The sequence below is a fragment of the Lactuca sativa genome, chromosome 6 (genome assembly GCF_002870075.4).
Source record: "Lactuca sativa cultivar Salinas chromosome 6, Lsat_Salinas_v11, whole genome shotgun sequence".
In the NCBI taxonomy this organism is placed as follows: domain Eukaryota; kingdom Viridiplantae; phylum Streptophyta; class Magnoliopsida; order Asterales; family Asteraceae; genus Lactuca; species Lactuca sativa.
Genome location: NC_056628.2, coordinates 9,947,828 through 9,970,654, shown reverse-complemented (window position 1 = coordinate 9,970,654; position 22,827 = coordinate 9,947,828). Strand labels below are relative to the sequence as shown.

Here is a 22,827-nt window from a genome sequence, read left to right as displayed (position 1 = left end):
AACAAATTCGATGGTATATTGAGTACAAAAAAGGAAAAAGACCAAATGAAAACAAATGCAACAGTTAGTTACCCTCAATAGTCATTTTCTCTTTTCTATAATATATTTGTTGTTCAAAAAACAATGACCAATTAAAAGGTGTACTTATATATTTTGAGACCAATAAAAATAGAGTTTGCCTTTATTATGAACAATATTACTAAAACCATTATATATAATTTGTATGTAGAACCGATGTTTCTAATTAAACGTTGCAATTAATTAAACTAAATGTAAGATAAAATACAATAAAATATGTTTGTTATGTCATAACTAACTTATAATATGTTTGTTATGTCATAACTAACTTATAAGCTAATTTATTTTTTTGAGTTTTTTAAGTTGTAACGTTAGATAAGACAAAAAGTAACTTATAAGTTAGCTTTTCAAGTAGCTTATAGAACTTTTTTAAAATTCTTCCATATGTATCTTTTATTAGTTATAATAAACATATTTTTTTTCTATATATCTTTATGTTCTTTTATATATTCCAGTCAGCTTATCAATTAATTTTATTAAACGTTATTTTTTTACCAGTTAGATTTTTAGCTAGTTTGCCAATCATAACCTAAATTGAATCAAATTTCAAATTTAATTATTTTTTGGTTGTGGATATGCCTATTACTTCATCAAATAATATATTTGATCAATTAAAAACATTGGTAAAATAGTTTTGGATTATCATATCAGTCAAAGAAATTGAAGTCATCAAATGATAATAAACATAAAGAATATTTTATTAAGTTCACAATTATCTTTTCTCATGACACTGTCCGGATTTAAATAATCACTGGTAAGGTGATCTAAACCTACTGATTCGCTCTGATTAGAAGGTAAAAACATCAAAATGGTTTTTGTTTGTTTTTAGGAAAATCTGAGGCCATAATAACTTCTTGGTGACTAGAAAACTAAAACTTTTTCTTGCATTTACTCTATGTTACGCTATATTAGTCATTTCACATATTTAAGCGAACAATTTACACATGGATCATTGCTGTATATAGGCCCCCAATTGATGCTCTATGAGAAAGTGGACACGTGCAGATGCAGCCACATAGAAAGTTCACTTGCCGCTTACTCCAACTAGTTAGCTTGACCATTACAAAAAAAATGTGTGTGCAGCCTTAACACTCACTAAGGTCTATGTTCATCATCCACTTCATTTTCCACCCATACCTAATCTTCATTAACTCATAGACATTATATAATTTATTAATGACAAAATTGCAAAAATGGTCCCTGTGGTATGCAAAATTTTGGGGTTTTAGTCAAAACAATAACTTTTTTGGTTTCGTAGTCCTTTTGGAGTGGTTTGTTTGTGAAAATGGTCCCTCCAAAAATTAAAATGACTATATTACCCTTGGGGTATTTATTTTTCATTTTTCTTTCATTATTCTTAAAATTTAATATTTATTTTAACAATTAAAAAAATAAAAAAGGGTCCACCTCTCTCTCTCTCTCTCTCTCTCTCTCTCTCTCATTTTTTGGGTTTGTTTGTTCGTTTCCTCATATTTTGAATCATAAGAAACGTAATCCTAAAATCTCCATGAGAGCTCCACGCAACTGTTTCCTCCTTTACCAGCCTCACCTTCATCTGTTAATCCCAGTCAAACACCCCTGCTTCGACAAGTCGCCTTAGCAACGACCTCCTCTCTTCTTCGATCTTCACCTTTCTTCCTTCCCATCAAGAAAGCATCCATCGAGAAGTCGTCCAATTTTACCCTCCACTGTTGCTGAAAAAGAAACAAGCGTGTGAGTTATTGGTTCGTTCTGAAAAAGAACAGGGGTATTGAGGACGCCCTACTGATTTGGATAATCGACATTGGAGCCCTAACTTCGATTATCTAACACAATGATTTTGTTGCGGCTTGGTTGTTTCACCGACACACCAAGCATGGCGCTTGATTATTGATCCAACATTGTCGGATTCTCATTCTGTTCTTGGATACCGAGCCAAAATCAATTTCACAAGGATGTTTATTGATTGTTTTTCCTTCTCCATCGGCAACAACTTCAGGCTTCAGGTTTCTTTCCGCCTTGTATGATTTTGAAGAGTGTAAGACTATTTACTTAGTAATATGTGTGTCTGGGTGATCTAAGTTAGAATTCTGATGTTTGTGTTTGGTTTCAAATGGTTAATTTCTTGAAATCTAGGGTTCATATCCCAAATAATTTTTGCGGTATAATTTTGACCATCGTTAATTGTTGTTTTTTTTTTCCATATTTATATTTTGGAGAATTAACCTTGCTTGTTCTTTATCTATTTCTTCTTATTTTCATTGGTTGTATCTGAGTGAAATTTTGTAACTGAAGCAGATGTGTGTTTGTACGATTGTTCTTCAAGGGTGCATCAATTTCAAACCTTGATAACAGTGGTTTCAATGTCGATTCCTGTTATTCAAGTACAAAAAAAGCTTGATTTCTTTATAGATGAATCAGTTGAGAACGGAAGGTCGAGAGAGAGAGAGAGAGAGAGAGAGAGAGAGAGAGAGAGAGAGAGAGAGAGAGAGAGAGAGAGAGAGAGAGAGAGGTGGGTCCTCTATTATTTTTTTAATTGTTAAAATAAATAAATAAATATTAAATTAAAAAAAATGAAAAATAAATACCCCAAGGGTATTATAGTCATTTCAATTTTCGGAGGGACCATTTTCACATACAAACCACTCCAAAATAACTACGAAACCAAAAAAGTTACTGTTTGGACTAAAACCCCAAAATTTTACATACCACAGAGACCATTTTTGCAATTTTGTCTTTATTAATTCGTCAAATAAAACTACTTAGTCTTAATACATCAAAATTCATTTTTAACATATGAAAGACTTGGATTTAATGTTTCTTTGACGTTTCTGTAAAAGAATTCAAGCCAATTTCTCAATGAAAAATTTCTATCGATTGAGTTTACCTAAAAGGATGTTAGATGAAATGTATTACAAGATCATATAAGTTATTGTTTGATAAAACTAATCTTTCAAACATCTTAATAGTTCATATAAAATATGGTTCCTAAATTGTTCAAAGACTATTTAAACACTTAGAGGGTGTACCAAATATGTTGAATGCTAATTGATTCAAAGGTAATATCTAATTGCATTCGAAGAATGTTTTTTACTCATTGGAGTACCTATGACACATATAAAATATATTTTTATATAAAAAAAGATATTGACCACGTTAACACAACAAAAAAAAGACGTTTCTCACATCCTAAGCATTTTTTTTAAAATATCAGAATCTGATTATGATCTTCAAAAATATGAATTTTGGAAGATGTACTAATGTTTTCAAATGCATTACAAAGGCTAATATTCTAGAGTAGCGGATTTTTGAATATGAATTAATTTTCCAAAGTGCTCTTCTCTATTTAAGGTGATGTCATCTATAGTTTCGAAAATTACCCTTTGAAAAGTAAAATACCTTATATCTTCGTAAATATGTGACGAAATTCATTCTTCGAAACCATTTTGCAAAAATAGAAGTATGTTATTATTTGCTAGTACCCTAAAAAATCTTCAACTAGTTTGAAAATCACTAGCATTGTATTTTCGAAAACTAGAACAAGTTCGAAAATCTTGAACTATTTTGAAAACTATGAGCTTTTTCAAAAAACAAAAAAAAAAAAATAAACAAAAAAAAAATTCTACCTTGTACTAATTTTTTGTTTTTCTGGCAGAAAATAAAAAATTAAAAGTATATTGTATGAGCTTTAGAGATTATAAAAACAAAATAAATGAATTTATATTTTTTTAATCGATCTATTCTACTTTTAAACTAATACCTAATATCCAATTATGTCTGCCACAAGACTTGAATACTCACAGTGAGATAAATTATAGTCCTTGATGTTGTTAACATTCTTCGCCCATTAGAATTGTATTTTGGCAACAAATCATCTCATCTAAAGGCTTGAGTATAGCAACCCAATAAAAAAGAAAGAAAAAAAAAAAGTAACCCAATAAAATTACAAAATTACCCATGTATTGTTACCGAACCGGGTTTTCTTGAAGCATGTGATTCCAAAAGAGCTTTTAAATCTCCCTCTCGGAAGAAGGATACCGCCCCCGTTCGTGTATATAAACCCTCCTCCTAATTCTCCTGAAAACACACACACACACACAACAGATACTCGCTCGCTTTCTCTCCATCTAAATCCCCAACAAAATCATGAGAGAAATCCTCCATATTCAGGGCGGACAATGCGGCAACCAGATCGGAGCCAAGTTCTGGGAAGTAGTCTGCGCTGAGCATGGCATCGACTCCACCGGACGTTACAGCGGTGATCAGGATCTTCAGCTCGAGCGGGTTAATGTCTACTACAACGAAGCCAGTTGTGGGAGGTTTGTTCCACGCGCAATCCTCATGGACCTTGAACCAGGTACCATGGACAGCGTCCGATCTGGTCCCTACGGTCAGATCTTCCGCCCTGATAACTTTGTGTTTGGACAGTCTGGTGCCGGCAATAACTGGGCGAAAGGACATTATACAGAAGGGGCAGAACTTATTGATTCTGTTCTCGATGTTGTTCGAAAAGAAGCCGAAAACTGCGATTGCCTCCAAGGTTACTTCTCTTTCTCTCTATCTCTCTCGTATTTGCAATTCATTTCAATTACTGGATGTTCTCCGATGAGATCCATGTAGTTACGGATGCATCATGCATGTTTAGTTTTTGAATTTACTTCTAGCACGATTTGATGATGGAACGGCCTTAGCATTTTGATTTTAGTGTTGCAACGATTTTACTCTCTGGAAAACTAGGGTCCAATAATAAGATCTACTGCTCTCGATACGTCTTTATAAATCAGCTATAACATTGCAATTATCGTCATTTGATTTGTGCTTTCCTTACGTCAATTATAGATTGGAATATTTTCAGTTATCTTCTATCGATTCATGCATTTTTTTCATTTTCAAATCATTAGAATTTTAGATCCCTCAAAGGGAACATGATTAGTACAATCTCAAGGTAGTACATGTATGACTAGAAATGCCACTCACTTCTTCCCATGATTCGATTACAGTTTCCCACCTCCACCCCCAAAATTAGGGAATAAACTGACGTTGATAGCATTTGATGTTTCCTGTTGTTAACAGGGTTTCAGGTATGCCATTCATTGGGAGGAGGAACAGGCTCCGGGATGGGGACTTTGCTGATATCCAAGATCAGGGAAGAATATCCCGATCGGATGATGCTCACTTTCTCAGTTTTCCCTTCCCCCAAAGTCTCCGACACAGTGGTGGAGCCCTACAATGCAACTTTATCAGTTCATCAACTGGTTGAAAACGCAGATGAATGCATGGTTCTTGACAACGAAGCTCTGTATGACATCTGTTTCCGCACACTTAAGCTCACTACACCCAGCTGTAAGTCCAATATACTCCCCAAGATTCAACATTTATTAAAAAAGAAAATCTAACCAATGTTTAATAAGTGTACGAGTTTCTTGACATTTCAAAACAACCATATTTATTATATGGTTGATTCTTGATCAGATTTGTAGTTGTAGTTAGTCAAAGCATTTCGTGTTGTAGTCGTCAAGACATGTGATTCCCACATAAGCAAAGATTCTTTCTATCTCTCTTTTTTTTTTTATCCAAACAGTTGTCAAGATTCAGCCTTTCACGTGATGGGTTGCTTCATTTTACTAAACCCTCTTTACACGAAACCCAAAAAAAAAAAAAAAAATACTTTCCCATCTAAAAGTGTTTTAAAGTAAATTACCTTTTTGGTACCTGAGTTTATCTGATTTTTGCAATTCTGGTCCTATAAAAATTTTCCTTAAATAAAAAATATATATAATAAACTGATTATGGTTTTTGTGGGTCCCTGCCACCAACAGTTGGAGATTTAAACCACCTAATCTCAGCCACCATGAGCGGTGTCACCTGCTGCCTCCGGTTCCCGGGTCAACTCAACTCCGACCTCCGTAAACTGGCGGTCAACCTAATCCCGTTCCCGCGCCTCCACTTTTTCATGGTCGGTTTCGCCCCTCTGACCTCCCGCGGGTCCCAGCAATACCGCGCCCTAACCGTCCCGGAACTCACACAACAAATGTGGGACGCGAAGAACATGATGTGCGCCGCGGACCCTCGCCACGGACGATACCTGACTGCCTCGGCAATGTTCCGAGGCAAAATGAGCACCAAAGAAGTGGATGAACAGATGATCAATGTCCAAAACAAAAACTCGTCTTATTTTGTTGAATGGATTCCTAATAACGTCAAGTCAACCGTTTGTGATATTCCTCCAACGGGTCTTAAAATGGCTTCCACTTTTATTGGGAACTCGACTTCTATTCAGGAGATGTTTAGGCGTGTGAGTGAGCAGTTTACTGCTATGTTTAGGAGGAAGGCTTTTTTGCATTGGTATACGGGTGAAGGAATGGATGAGATGGAGTTCACCGAAGCTGAGAGTAATATGAATGATTTGGTTTCTGAGTATCAGCAGTATCAGGATGCGACTGCTGATGAGGAAGGTGAGTATGAGGAGGAAGGTGTTGACTACGAGGAAGAAGGTTAGAATGAAATGTTGTGGGATTGGATTTGAATATTTAGTGTTTGTTTTGTTGAATGTTGAGTGTGTTGGGTAGGTGGTTTTTGTGATGGAGTTTTTACTTTATTTAAGGTCTTTGGTTGGTGTGCCTCATGATGAGTTAGTAACTTAAATGTACTGTTTCTAAAATACTGAAATATATAAAGTACAACGTATCAATGTAGGTTGTTGAAGAGTATATTAAATGAATCAAAATATTAGAAATTTGGCTATTGAGTTGTTAAGTATAATTTTATATTGATAAAGTTTGATTTAAAATACTTTCCCTTTCCCAAGCATATAAGATGGCCTAGCAGAGATTTCTTAGAACAAATAACAAAAACTTTATAAGTGCAAAGAGGAAAATAGGTATGAGAGAGAGGTAAGCAATTCGTTAAACATCCGTATCATTGTATAAACTTATAATGTACAAATATAAATTCATTTCACGAGCATCAAACGTGAGAATAAAATTAGAGTAGTTGTACTTGTAAAAAATTATGCAAGTTTGTAAACAATGTCGAATCAGGCCAATACTTGCCATGAAAAAGTTAACACGTGGTCCCCAACTTTCTCTTCTAAGAAAATCGAACAGATTGAGCTTCATGCTTTTTTTTTCTTTCTATTCCATCATGTTCCATTCACGAGTTTATGTCATACAAAACATTCATATCACTGATTAATAATGGAATATCATGGGTTACGTAGTCATTTGCTTATATTCTCAATAATGTTCATTATGTGTTGTTAAAAAGGACCATTTCATGATTATTTTAGTGAATAGTTTTAAAAACAATAGTTTCTTTCAAATTAAAATGAAATGGGTGATGATAGAAGCTTGAGACAGAATTTCAGGTTGTAGATACAAATATTGTTTCATCATCCACACTAAACATAACATACATATATTAGACTCAAGTGGTCCGAGTTAGAGCGTTTGATACTACTACTTAATACCTCTTACTCGATCCATTCATATCTTTATCCAAAAAATTAAGTCGAGTGGGTAAGATAGACGATATTTTCCCCTTTGTGCTTTAATCGCTTCCACACTTCTCTTCTTCCTTTGGGGCAAGTGGTGTTTTATTCTTGCAAATTTCTTGTCAGATCACAGTCATGTTGATGTTTTGTCTGCAATGTTTCACCAATTACAGCTCATGAACTGCAATATAAATTTTAAAAAGATACTATATCAATATTATCATCATTTTTTTTATAGAAATAGGATCCATAAAAAAATAAATATCAATAGCACTTCATGGTTGAGTGGCTTAAGCACAGGTGTTGGGTATTGGGCAATGGAGGAGTTGAGCCAGTCGCCAGAGGACCTTTAACTATCAACTTTAAGGGAATTTTCGAAAAATATACATTCAGAGTAACAATTTAAGAAGGATTATCAACATGATTTTGTTTATTATAAGGAGGATAAATGATCTATTATTGTTTCCAAAAGGAATATATACTCTTCAATTAAAAAAAAAAAAAAAAAAAAAAAAAAACTTTTTTGATTATAAACATAAGGCCACTTACTTGAAAACCCCCAAAGGTCATACAATTATTTCAACTCTTAAAATCCCAATTTGTTAGAATGAGAGAGAGACCATAAAAGAGGCTTAAAAACACTCTCTTGAAAATTTTAAACCTACGATAACACAAAGAATGAAGTAATTCTAAATAATTGCTTAATTTTATTTTTCAACAACAAGCATGACGGAGCAACTTTATGAACCTTCGTAAATATTTCTTTTGCAACATCAATTTGACTTTTTGACCTAAAACAAATTGCTTTAATTTAGTTGATGAATAATATATATATATATATATATATATATATATATATATATATATATATATATATATATATATATATATATATATATATATATATATATATATATATATAACACATTAAAAGAACATTTATAGATATTGAATTACCAATGAAAGATTATGGTTAAAACATTTGCATAAAATCAAACCTAATATCGTCACAACTATCATTTTTGTGCATTAATATAAATTTTTCTTAGGTGGAACCAAGAACAATCAGCTGTGGGAATAGATGAGTCCACCTCCTATTCTATTCTAAATTCTATGTTCCGTAGATGAATAATTTTAATCGAAATTCGGGAAAAGTAAAACAGAAAACACCTACATGATGTTTCACATAGGTGACGGTAGGGTGTCCTGGTGGGGCTGCGACGATGTGTGTCTGCAACAGTGAAGATATGCCAATGCAATGATGGGGTCGTGAGGCTACGATGATCTGATTGGAAACTCAGAACTCTAGAAGGTGGTGGCATAGTAAAATTTCTAGGGTTTTCGGAGAGAGTAAATTAATGGTGTATCAGAGAAGCAGAGGGCGTAGTTGGAGACGAAAACAAAGAGAATAAAGCATTGGTTGTTGATTTTAAATTTCAATCTTGATTTATTAGGTTGAAGACAATTGAGATAAATTGATTCCTGAATTTTTGGGATTTACAGAAAATATCATTTAATCAAATTGATATATAGCCTATTTTAGAGGATAGTCTGATGGGATATATTAACCAAAAGATCACACGTGGCAAAGTATATGCTTAGAAAACGACATGTGACATGTGTAAAGAGTCTTTTATTAGAAGAGAAGATCTAACATGATCTGCTCAAAATAAAGGAAGAACATAAGTGACGTTAGAAAAAAGGGCGAGAAAGTAGTGTGTGATAATCAATGAACATGCATTTCTTAGGGATCATGTGTGTATCATATTTGTATTGACATTGTTAACAAAAAAAATTAGTTAGGAATAATTTGTTAGAACACTTAACGTTTCAGACACAGAACAGTGTATGGTATCAGAGAATATATAGTTGTTTGAGATCTTGAGAAGGTTCGAATATCGAAATATGAGTATATATTCTGATTAATCCCAAATCTGGATAAGATCGACAAATATAAAATGAAAATTAAACAGTAGAAAAAATGCCCCAACTTGGTTCCATGCTGCCAATGTAGTTTAGATTGTCGAGACAATTTTGTTTGTAAATCAGTTTCAGTTGCAAGGCAGGTTGAGTTGCCTTCGAGCATACCCAAAATTTTCATATTTTGTTAACTTTCCTTCACTCTGATCATGTTTTTCCATTGCCTTTTAGATCGAAAATTCTATATATGTTTTAAGGTGACAAGGACTCTTCCTTTAGCCCTCGTTTTTCATCATGTTCACGATCAAAGTTGTCTTATATAAGTATACTCTGCACCACCTACCTTGTATAGATCATAGTTTAAATTGGCACACATGTTAATTCCAATCATATTAAAATAAAGACACTAAAATTACCAACAATAAATTCAGCTAAAACAAAACTAATATTGTTAGAATTTGAAAAAAAAATATGAGTAAGTAATAATAGTTGTTCAAGATTTAGGATTCAACCAAAAACACTAATTAAGAAGTTAACTTTATGTCCTTATCAAATCAATCAAATCATAGTCGATATTTATTTAAAGAACATTGCGACATATTAGGGAAAGGAACATGTCAACAAATTTTTTTTTTGTGTCAACTGTTTGAAGGTATCATCTCTAGTTTTAAACCATTCAAGCGGTGTTATATAATATGTACTATAATGATAGCAATTTTAGTATGATTTTTTATCTTTAATTCGATAATTAACGTTGAAAAAAACAAACGTAGATGTCTAAAAAAAAATCATCTTGTGATTGATACAATTCGAAAATTTTAATATGTAATGATGCACAAATATATATCGATAGGAGAGGGGTAAGTGGCACAACCAACGTAAGAAAACTTATTGTTTTTTTTGTTTAAAACATATGTATATACTACCTAATATATATATATATATATATATATATATATATATATATATATATATATATATATATATATATATATATATATATATATATATATATATACACTAAAGCACAAAAGTGTTATGATCGGCATATTTTCTATTATTCTAAGTTTTGCCATAAAAGTTTTAACACTTTGTTATTTTCGGTTGACTAAACTGCACAAATGGTCCATGTGGTTGCTTAAAATTGTCACTTTGGTCCAAAAAAGTTTAGACTAGCACCAGAGGTTCAAAACTTTCACTTTGTTGCGTTTTGGTCCAATCTATTATGTCTTTTTTCAAAATAACGGATTTACCCCTGCTAATATGATTTTCTTTTTTTCTTATTTGCTTTTCTGATTTTCAGATTAAAAAAATAATACTAAAAATTAAAAATAAATATACAGCTAATAACCCACCAAACACCACCCCACCCCACCCCACCTCTCTCTCTCTCTCACTCTCTCTCTCTTACTTCTCTGGAAATCATCTCCATATCGGCGCCCTTTCTCCGATCTTCGATCTCCGCTCCAGACCTCCGATCAATAGTACCGACTACTGCTCCTTCTTTGATTTGGTAAGTCCCATTTTCTTTATCGAGTTACCCCTTCTGATCGATACAGGAATTTAGATATCTGGAATTGATGAATCACATGTGTTTCTTCTTCTGTTTTGAATATAAAGATCAATTCGTTTTTGATTTTTGGTTTGGTGTTAAACCTATTTTCTTTTTCTGGTTCAGTAAGATGATGATTTTTTAATGAAATATATGAAATACATTTTGAGGGGTTTGACTAACTTCTTTTGAAGAGCAATATGTGGCTCTAATCAGAAATCCAAAGACCATGGAAAATCTCTTATATGTTTTTGTTCTCTTGTGATTCGATTTTGTTTTATGGGGCTGATTAATCGATGACCTCTTATTCCATGTATTGTTCTCTACAGTTCAACAAAAAGAAAGAAGAGACCTGTCGTGGCTTCTTGTGTGGGGGCAAGAGAGATTTATGACTAACCAAAACTTGAATTCCAGACATTTAAAGAAACTACTTCTTCTTCAACTCTTGTTGGTAGAAAGAACTATGGGATTTTCCGTTTCAAAAAGAGAAACTTGAAGAAGGAAATTATCTTCAAAGAATTGTTGTGGGCGGTGGCCTTCATCACGATCATCTCTGATTCCTTCATCTCCAATGAAGATCTGGTGAAAAATAGGGGTATGGTGTCTAGTTAGTGGTGACGGGCAATGGAGATTAGGGTGTAATGGTATGAAGCCAGATTTTATTTATTTTTTTCTTTATAAAAAAATTATTAAAGTAAAATGGCAAAAACAATTTTTTTTATTCTTCTTTTAAACATAAAAGTATTTAAATAAATAAAAAACTAAAAAAGAAAAAGTAAGGGCAAAATCGTCATTATGAAAAAGTTCAAAGCAAATTGGACCAAACTCGCAACAAAATGAAAACTTTGGACCTGTGATGCTAGTGCAAACTTTTTTGGACCAAAGTGTCAATTTTGAGCAAACCACAGGGACCATTTGTGCAGTTTAGTCTCTTTGGTTCCTCCTTAACTTTTCAAAGTTTTGCCATAAAATTTTGACAAAACAGCAAAAATGGTCCCTGTGGTATGCATTTTTTGGGGGTTTTAGTCCAAACCACGACTTTTTTGGATTGATGGTCCTTTTGAGCTAGTTCTGTTGCGTTTTTGGTCCTTCGGTAAACTGAAATGACTTTAATACCCTTGGGTATTTATTTTCTATTTTTAAATTCATTTTCTTTAAAATTTAATTATTATTTATTCATTTTAATTATTAAAAAAATTAGAGTGCCTCTCTCTCTATCTCTCTCTTAACCTCTGGCCAAAGAAGAAGAAAAACCAGTGACCTTCACCAACGATGGCAACCCTCCTCCCATTCCCTTTAATTTCATCAACTCCGGCTACCAAACACCTCCTGTCCGGCACAACTACTGCTGCTCTGCTTCCCTGCGTTTGTGATTACCGGAGAAGAGAAAAAGGGCGCACAAGGGTTGTCGAAAAAGGGAAATAATCTTCTACCGGCTAAGCCCTCCTCACAACTGATTAAACACCACCACAATCACCCCGTATGACAGTTGCACCATCGAAGGTTGGAATACCGAGAGAAGGAGCTCACCGGAAGAACCGACTACTCTTCCTTCTTCCACCGATTGCAGTCACCCTCTCACTATTTGTTGTCGTTTTGTTCTGCTTCCCCTTAATTGGACCCTCGATGACGAACAAATAGACCAAGGAGGAGCTTGTCGGTGCTCCTTATCCTTTTTCTCCTGTATTTGCTTACTATTTACTGCCGTTTCACTTTCTGAAAACCTAATTTTGACAACTACGATGCACAGGGCTTGATATAAACATATCTGAGACTTGCTGAATCCATCGATCGTGAGTCTCACAAAGTTGATTTCTTCACCTAGGGCTTGATATGAACATATCTGAGAAGGGTTTCAGATGACGACAAAGATGGATATGTTTAATCAGATTCTTCGAAGACTTGATTTCATCATTGAAGAATGGCAAAAAAAAAAAAAAGACATTGAGAATCAAAGTGGGTTTTGGGGGTGAAGACACCATTGAAGCATTATCTGTCAGTGAGGTGAATTGTGGGGGATGGTGAGATGAAGGTGATGATTAAGAGAGAGAGAGAGAGAGAGAGAGAGAGAGAGAGAGAGAGGGAGGGAGAGAGAGATCCTTTTTATTTTTTAATTATTAAAATAAATAAATTAGTATTAGATTTAAAATAAATGAAAGAAAAATGGAAAATAAATATTTCAAGGGTATTAAAGTCATTTCACTATTCAGAGGGACCAAAAACGCAACAGAATTAGCTAAAAATGACCACCAATCCAAAAAAAATCGTTGTTTGGACTAAAACCCCCAAAAAATGCATACCACAGGGACCATTTTTGCAATTTTTACTAGTTTTATAAAAGAAAACATATAAACCGTATTATCTTCGTGGCACATTCTGAATTTGTCACGAGGACGCTTAATCATTTTATAGCTCATTAAACATTCGTTTTCGAGTTTGAAACAGGCAAGTTTTATTAATTTGTAGTGTAGACTATAGAATGACTCATCTCCTCAAAAAGAAATAAAATTGTATTATTAAAATTCAATAAACGTTTTGTTTAAATGTCGGATTTAGTAATAAAGCCAACAGCCCAATAATGTAGGTTTACTTGTTAGACTTGGTCTCTTTTCTGGGCTTATTCATTGCGTTTGCTCCCCAATCTGATTTCTAAGGCTTTTGCTTATTGGGTTGAATTCCTCTTTTAACACGTCAAAATATTATACAAGTACTACAAACTTTGAATTTTCTAACCTTTTTATTAAGTCTTTTTTATATAGTTCATCAATAACAATAAAATTACTTCTTCTAACGAGATACATCTAATTATATTTTTACTATTTAATTTTATTATTGAACACAATCGTCTAGTCTAGTTAATATATAAAGGGAAAAGTCACCACAAAGTATAAAAATATAGACACGACGATGAGTTTTATCTAGTTTTTTGAATAAGTTAAAAAAAATAGTTTATAAACTAGTTTTTTAAAAACCTATTTAGAAAAGTTTTTCATGGTCTTAATTATTTATAAAAAAAAAAATTCTTCGTCCTAAATATTTTTTATGTCATTTTATATATTTAGCTAGTTTATTAGCCGACTTTTAACAAATATTATTTTTTATCAATTAATTTACAATTTAGCACCTAGCTTTTGCAACTAATTTTCAACTAATACAATAAATATAGCTTAAGTTTGAAAATATATTAATTTATAAACAGCAAATTCAAGTTTCGTTGAGGAACTCATTGCTAGCCTAATAAGATTTTGAACTTTATTTTGTATTGGGTTTTATTTTGTATTGAGATTTTGGACTTTATTTTGCATTGGGTTTTGTAAGAAGAAGAATCATTAGAAGGTAAATTGTCCGTTGCTATAAACAAGGGAAACCAACAACAATACCAAAGCAAGATCACCTGCACAGTCTTAGCCTCCACAACATAACAGGTCTTTTGGACAGTCTCATTCACGTCCTTAATTTCCGTCTTTTAAGCCACCACAGTACGCTGCTGCTTATGGTTTATGTTTATATCTCAAGTACTTCCAGTTCCAAAGAGAATAGCTCGGCGTGATTGCATCTCATCCACCGGTGTTTCATATTTGATGACTTTTGTACTCTGATAACTATTTGATATTTTTCTATAGTTTGATGAGCTTTTGGAATAAATGAACGGTTGTTTTGTTTGACTTTAAAAAATTTACTTAGTAATTTTGGGACGTTACACGTTTACAGTTTTTGGTTTCCACTAGTGTGTTAGGTTCTTTGAAAAATAATTATATTTCTGATTGTTGTGGGTGTAGACTGGGATTTTTTTTTTTGCCTTACCGTTTGATAAACATGTCACTCGTTATGTTGCTCCATTTGATACTGTGCATTCTGATGTGTGGGGTCCATCTCCGATTACCTCTAAATCGGGTGCCAACTATTATGATTCATTCATTAAAGATTACACTCGTTATACGTGGGTTTATTTTATGAAGCGCATGTCTGGCTTTTTTACCATATATAGCGACTTCAAAGCTCTTGTCAAGACTCAACACTCTGCTATTATGAAATGTCTTCGGTGTGATTTGGGAGGGTGTTTTACCTCTAATGATTTTAAACAGTTATTGGCATCTAATGGCACTGTGCATCAGTCATCTTGTATAGACACCTCTCAACGTAATGGTGTTGCAGAAAGAAAATATTGACATCTCCTAGAAACTGCAAGATCCTTGCTACTTTCAGCTCAAGTTCCCAATATGTTTTGGGGAGAAGTTGTTCATGTTGGGTTTTTATTCAAAAATAGTTTCAAAAACATAAACCATGCAACAGAAGACTTAAGATTTGAACAAAAATAAAACTAGTTTTATTCCCACCAATGATCATTTTTGCACGAGTTAGAAAGATTAAAACAACCATAGAAGAGAAAGCATAACAACCTTTGAAGACTTTGATCCTCATGGGAGGTTGGAAGTTGATGAAGATGACATGAAACTCTAAAACAAGAGCTCTCTAAAAGTATCCACCAAAGCAAGAGTAGAACCATCAAGATATGTTAGTATACATTTGTGTTTGTTGTTCATAAGCCATTGAAATATATACCAAATATATGCTCAAATGTGAAGCAACAAAGGGACTTAATCTGACATCAAAATGCAAGATAATGGAGGAGAAAAGAGGAACTTTAACTTCAAAATTTAGCAGCCCCATAGAGAGCACGATGCTCTTGAATTTTTCCCCTATCATGTCTTAATCCCTTAGCCTTTTATTAAGAGAAAATCTAGTAAAGGACCTTACATAAAGCAAGTTTAAGCATGGGTTATGAGGACAAGCATGCATGTAGAATAAAATAATCAAAAGGTCGTGCATGCCTTATCTCTTCCTAAAATTTCGGACCTATGTACAAAGAATGGAACAAATGGATTCTCTATAGACTTATGACTAGATGATACATGTTTATATATATATATATATATATATATATATATATATATATATATATATATAGGATATAAATCCGGTAAGAAATTTTTTTTAGTAGGAAGGTAAGAAGTTTTTTTTCTACATATTTTTTTGACGAACAAAAAAAAATGAATCACTAGATGATTCATTTGTAAGATGATTCATAAGAAAAAATTCTCAAAAAAACATCTATATGATTCTATTTTAAGTAAATTAAGAAAAAATTCACTTTTATGACAATTTTAGTGAATAACAACAAAATCATTATATAAATGAATCATCGAGATGTTTTTTTGAGAATTTTTTCTTGTGAATCATCTTACAAATGAATCATCTAATGATTCATTTTGTTTGTTCGCGAAAAAAATATGTAGAAAAAAACTTCTTACCTTCCTACCAAAAATTTTCTTCTTATTTGATCTTGACTCTCTCTCTCTCTCTCTCTCTCTCTATATATATATATATATATATATATATATATATATATATATATATATATATATATATATATAACAACTTTATATAAAAACCTATCATTTATATAAAGTGTTTCCAAGATATATATGACATATAACTAGTCACATATACATATAAAAATCTCTTTTATATATAACTACATTTTACATAAATAAACTCTAACTAGTTTATTAAGATATAAATATAACTTATAAATAATCATTTTTTGTGATATATTTCATAAGTTATTATTTCTACAATAAATATTATTTCCATAAATAATAAATTCCCAATTAGTATAATATTATTTCCATGAAATAATAATTTTCCAATTAAATACAAGTGTTGATATATTTATAAATAATTAAATTATACGAATAAATAATCAATTGATGGTAACTTGTTATAAGTTGTGACCCTATAGGATCATATATTATTAGCAATATTATTCTATAATGACTTATGGGCATACAAGATCTTTCAGTTCATACCGCCACTTATGTGATTAACTACATTCCTACTGCGCACACTTCAGAGAAGTCTCCTTATGAAATGTTGTTTGGGCAACTTCCAGATTATTCATCATTATGAGTGTTTGGGTGTACCTGTTTTGTCTTGAAGCCTCATGTAGAGAGAAATACATTTTCTTCAACATTAGCCCTTTTTGTATTTCTGGGATACGATATTGGTCAGAGAGGTTATTGGTGTTATGATCCATCAAATCAGAAATTATATTTCTCTCGTAATGTCACATTTTTGGAGCACATTCCGTTCTATAGTATTCCTGTTTAGTCACATGATGCAACATGGGAGGAGCCCCCACCATCGAGGCCTTATTATAATAAGAAGCCCACAAAGCTTCTTGACTTTTTCTTTTCCTCTTACTCACCAATGGTTGCCTCTTTTATTGCTAATGTATATTGTCTCTCTGGTCCAACATCCTACAAAGAGGTTGTTTCTGATCCCCTTTGGCAGACCGTTATGACTTAGGAACTTGTAGCTCTTTATCAGACTCATACATGGCATCTGGTTCCGCTTCCACTGGGAAAGCACACGATGGGTTATTGTTGGGTAAATAAAATCAAAACAAAGTCTGATGGATCCATTGAGCGTTATAAATCCTGACTTGTTGCGAAAAGGGTATACGCAAAAGTATGGTATGGATTACGAGGAGACTTTTGCTCATGTTGCAAAAATGACAACTGTTTGCACCTTGATTGCAGTTTCTTCCATCCGCCAATGGATGATTTATCAGATGGATATCAATAATGCGCTCTTGAATGGTGATCTTCATGAGGAAGTATACATGTCTCCTCCCCCTTGTATTTCTCACCAACCAGGTGAAGTTTATTGACATCGAAAAACACTATATGTCCTCAAATAAGCCCTCGTTCTTGGTTTGAGAAATTTTCTATGGTGATTACTTCGCTTGATTTTCAACCAAGTAACCATGACTCGGCTCTATTTGTTTGATGTATGTGCATTGGTCGGATTATTCTTTCCTTATATGTTGATGACATGATTATTAATGGTGATGATTATGATGGTATAGAGTCTTTAAAGTGTGATTTGGCTCACCGTTTTGCTATGAAAGACTTGGGTTTGCTATGCTATTTCTTGGGGATTGAAGTTGCTCCGTCTCCAAAGGGTTATCTTTTATCTCAAATGAGGTATATTTCAGATTTGTTTGAACGCGCATGACTGAGGGATAATCGGACAGTTGATACGCCTATAGAGAGTAATGCAAAGTATTCTCCATCTGATGGTGTCCCCTTATCAAATCCAAGTCTTTATCGTACCATTGTAAGGAGTTTCGTTTACCTAACTGTCTCTAGACCAGATATTGCTCATGCAGTTCATATGGTTAGCTAGTTTGTCGCTGCCCCTTCTACTTTTCATTGGGGAGTTGTTCTTCGTATTTGAGAAATCTTAGTGGTACTTAGTTCCACACCCTTGTGTTTCTATCTACACCCTCTCTTGAGCTGCATACCTATAGCGATGCTAATTAGGTTGATGATATTTATGATCGTAAGTCCTCTACTCGGTATTGTGTTTTTCTTGGAGATTCATTGATATCATGGAATATTAAGAAACAAGATGTTGTCTCTCGAACTTCTACAAAATTTGAGTATCGAGCCATGACTATTGCTACTTGTGAGATTGTTTGGTTAAGATGACTTCTTGCAGATATTGTCGTTCACATCTCTCAACCAACCCCTTTGTATTGTGACAACGAGAGTGCGATAATGATTGCCAAGAATTTAGTGTTTCATGAGTGCACAAAACACATTGAGATTGATTGTAATTTCACATGACATCATATCTAGAAGGACATTATCTCCATTCCTTATATTCCTTCCACTTTGCAGATTGTTGATATCCTTATGAAGCCATTGACTGCTCCTCGATTTCATTTTCTGTCTGACAAACTGTCAATGATTATTGATGTTGTATTGCGAATTTGAAGGGGGTGTTAGCCTAATACGATTTTGGATTTTATTTTATATTAAGTTTTATGTTGGCCACTTAGCTATATTATGCCTTTTCCTTTCATTGTATCTTGTACGTATTTCTCATTTAATAATAATATGAAACCCTAACTATTTTGTATCTTGTTAGTTTACACTCATTTCCCTCTTGAAACTTGTTTTTATCAATATTTAACCCTTTTAATCTATAAAAACATTTTAAAAAATTTGGTAATATTAACATTCAAACAATACCAAAAAAGTTATGTTTAATAAAAAAGTAACTAAGTTATTCATAAAGTCTCATAGTTTTTATTATGTCATTCGCTTTAATTTTTTTTTATATATAAGAGTCTTTTGGACAACATTTGATAAAAATATTTTATGACATATGCCTAGTTTGTAAATTTAATATATATATATATATATATATATATATATATATATATATATATATATATATATATATATATATATATATATGTATGTATAACATGTTTATTTGTTTATAATCTAAGCAAAGGATGTCATCAGTTACCAGGTCAAGGTTGGTTGGTTGATGGGGTATATTTTTTATTAAAAGAATCAGGGATTTAATTCCATTATATAAATAATATCATTATAAGCGGACCAAACTTTGTTATTCATTGCATAATAAACGTTTTCTGGTGATTTGCAGGATTAAAAATGATATAATAGAAACATGTTTCTATAGTTTTATGGACACAAATACCCTTTTTAGGATTACATAAACTGAACATGTATAATATCGGAATAAATTATTATATACATAAATATTAAATGCCTTTTTCTTTTATGGACTAAATAACTTCCCTCGATTTGAGTAATAACTGTTTTGCCATTTTGTTTAAAGAGATTGGTAAATAAAAAATTATTGTTACTGTGGACAGAGTTATGCTTTTTAAAATTGATGTCAAAAAAGAATAATAAAATATGAATATAATAATTCAGGCTTGCCTTAATCAGTTAATCCTAGTAGTTTTTGCTATCAAAACGTATTTGTGTTCAAATTTGATTTGGCACAAGTGCTAAAAAGTCTAGGTGCACTCAACTAAATCAACTATCTTACATACCAAGGGTGATGTAGTCTTTCCATTTTTCTATTATAGATAATTGGAAGTGAATGTTTTGTATCTCTAGTATTACTACTAATAAAATATTATATTACTTTTCACATGAAGGGTACTTGGCAATCTTTTCTTCCAAGTGAAGCTACAAGGCGCTCTCTCCATCAAAGACATCAACAATTTAGTTGACAATTGTGTTTAATCATATTTTTTCTGTGCATTATTGGCATTATAACGTTATTTATTTATTTATTTATTTAAAGTTCAGTTAAAAATCTGTTGGTATACTATCTAACAAGTAATATTCTCGTTATTAATGTTATACTCAGGGTCGGGCCTAAGAGTGTGAGACCGCACATGACCTATGTCGAAAGAAGGCTCGCTAATATGTTATTATCCGTCGCAAAGATTTTCCGTTCCATTGCTAATGCAAACATTTAAGGGCTTATTTTTAATTTTCATACAAAAATCAACAGATCAACTTGACCATGTTACAAATAAATACGCACACATATTACCTAATTTAGATTGTGCTTGATGTGCTACGGCTAGTTAATATAATAGTTTATTTTTTGAGTTTTGTTAAGTTGTCATATATAACAAACAAAAAAGTAACTTATAAGTTAATTATTTTATTTTATTTATATATTTATTTTTTTCTAAACTACTTACACTAGTTTTTTAAAATTTCTAAAATATACCCTTAATTAATTATAAAACATTATTCTAAATGTCATTTTATATATTACTGCTAGCTTATCAACTAGTTTTTATCAAAACATAATTTTTTATCAACTAGTTTTTTCATCTATCAATTAACTTTTCAACTAATATACAAAATATAACATTAATGGTTTAATGGTTCTGTCTTATTAATGATAAAAATATTAGTCATCAAACAATATATTTACACAATGCAGCATGAAATTCGAACATGGAGTAAATTAAGTTGCAACGATATGTTCTGATACAACAAATTTATGGGCTTTTGACATAGAAACTCTTAAGTTTGACAAATTTTGTTGATTTTGTCTCTTGTGATAATTTTTTATTCGTTAATGTCCATAATTTGCCAAATTTTTGTTTTTGTTTTTTTTTCCACCATTGTTATCTGTTATAACAGGTTTTCACGGATAAAAACATCAAAATTTAATGAATTTAAGTATTTTAATTTCAAATTTGAAAAACATATTTAGTGTAAAAAAATATAAATAGATAAAATTTAACAAATTTAAGGACTTGAACGTCAGGGATAAACCTAAAGTTTTTTTTTTATTGCAAATTTGAAAAATATATTAAGAATAAGAACATATAATATTTGTAACAAAGACAAAAATAATTTTTTTTGGAAACTTTAAGTATTAACGAACAAGATATCATTATATGGACAAAATATATAAAATTTGCCACATAATTTAAAAGTTATATGGCCAATGGCCGATCTAGTTGTACAAAACTACAACGCTAGCCGAATGCGCTCCTCAACAATTTCAAGAGTTTAAAGACATAATATACCTAAGGCTACCCGGTATATAGCAAATAGTGCAAGTCCTTCTCCCTCCCTTGTATTTATTGACAATACATGGTTCAACTTCAACAAATAACAAAACACAAATTTTGTTCAAATGTTTATCTCCCTCCTCAATGGTATTGGTATACACCCTTCACAACATCTAACAATATCAACCCCATCAATCAATATTACATCATACAATCAATCATACATTAACAAAAAAAAAAACATTTCCATCTTTACACATCCCAAATAAAACTTTCGGGCCCAAATCATTTCTTTTTTCACGTGTGTTTTGGGCGTCATAGATTCCGGAAGGTTTTCACTCTCACTTCTTACCTTATACTTCACCGGAAATTTTACCTATAGCCACCACCATATGGTGGTGGTTGCCCATAACCACCACCACGACCCAAACCCATCATTGGGTTGTAAGTTCCAGATGCATAAATGTATACGTGTAGATCTGGGATCAAATTTGCAAAATAGCAAAGAAGCAAACTAACCGTGAAGATCAACTTTCAAAATTAGGGTTTTTTCTTGTTCTCTATTACAATCTTCATCTCCTTTTTTGCATATTCCTCATGAACGACAACGAATAGAGCGGCAACGAACGAAACTGAATTTTTTGTTCGCGGGAGTAAGAAAAGTCGTGAGATATGGAAGGCACGAGAAGAGGGGTTACAGGGGGTGGATAGGGTAAAAGCACTACGAGTGGGCCCCGCATACAAAAAATTAAAGTAAAAATGTCGTTAAAAATGAAAGAAACAATTTAAAAATATAACCTTTTTATTTATTTTCTTAAACTATTTAAATAAATAATTAAAGTAATCAAAAGTCAACATACCCTTGACTTGCTGCGCACATCTGTTCCTGAACCTCCAATCCTGTTTCAAAACATCAAAAAAAAAAAAATGGAATATGTCATGTTTTTGGTTACAAAAAAATGAAATAAAGAAGTCATTTTGGGTTTTATATAATTGTGTTTTACAAAGGGAATAGGAAAGTACCAAATGTATTCAGCAATGATCTTATCAGTGTAAGGAGTAACATCCAAGTTTAGTAAATCCTCAACCCTGTTAATAGTTCCACTTGATGAAGCACAAATTCTAAATTTTGTGGAGCTTTTAAATGCTCCTTTCTTGCTTTGCTTAAATGACACAGAGTTCCACATTTTTGAGGTCATTGAGCTTGTTTCCATTGCATTCTTTGTTAACCTTGTTTGCCATTGCACTGAAGGAGCCAAATACTGAGCCATTTTCACCTAATCATTTCATGGCTGGTTTCACAGATTTAGCCGGTATCTCGTCTTTTTTCGTTAATTAATCTAAATTTTGGGGCTTTTTCATTAATTAATC

At 32.3% G+C, this 22,827-nt stretch overlaps 2 protein-coding genes across 2 annotated transcripts; one reads left to right on the top strand and one right to left on the bottom strand.

Annotated features, from left to right (window-relative positions):
• Nucleotides 1–4,096: 4,096 nt before the first annotated feature.
• Nucleotides 4,097–6,801, top strand: LOC111900393 (tubulin beta-8 chain). Its single transcript, XM_023896278.3, has 3 exons — nucleotides 4,097–4,597; nucleotides 5,131–5,400; nucleotides 5,877–6,801. The coding sequence occupies exons 1-3, from the start codon at nucleotides 4,204–4,206 to the stop codon at nucleotides 6,554–6,556; spliced, it is 1,344 nt and encodes a 447-aa protein (XP_023752046.1). The 5' UTR covers nucleotides 4,097–4,203; the 3' UTR covers nucleotides 6,557–6,801.
• Nucleotides 6,802–22,252: 15,451 nt separating this feature from the next.
• LOC111900403 (glutamine synthetase, chloroplastic) lies at nucleotides 22,253–22,739 on the bottom strand. Its single transcript, XM_023896293.3, has 2 exons — nucleotides 22,480–22,739; nucleotides 22,253–22,356 (listed from the first exon to the last, which is right to left on the bottom strand). Exons 1-2 carry the CDS (start codon nucleotides 22,725–22,727, stop codon nucleotides 22,308–22,310), a joined length of 297 nt encoding a protein of 98 aa, XP_023752061.1. The 5' UTR covers nucleotides 22,728–22,739; the 3' UTR covers nucleotides 22,253–22,307.
• Nucleotides 22,740–22,827: the final 88 nt, after the last annotated feature.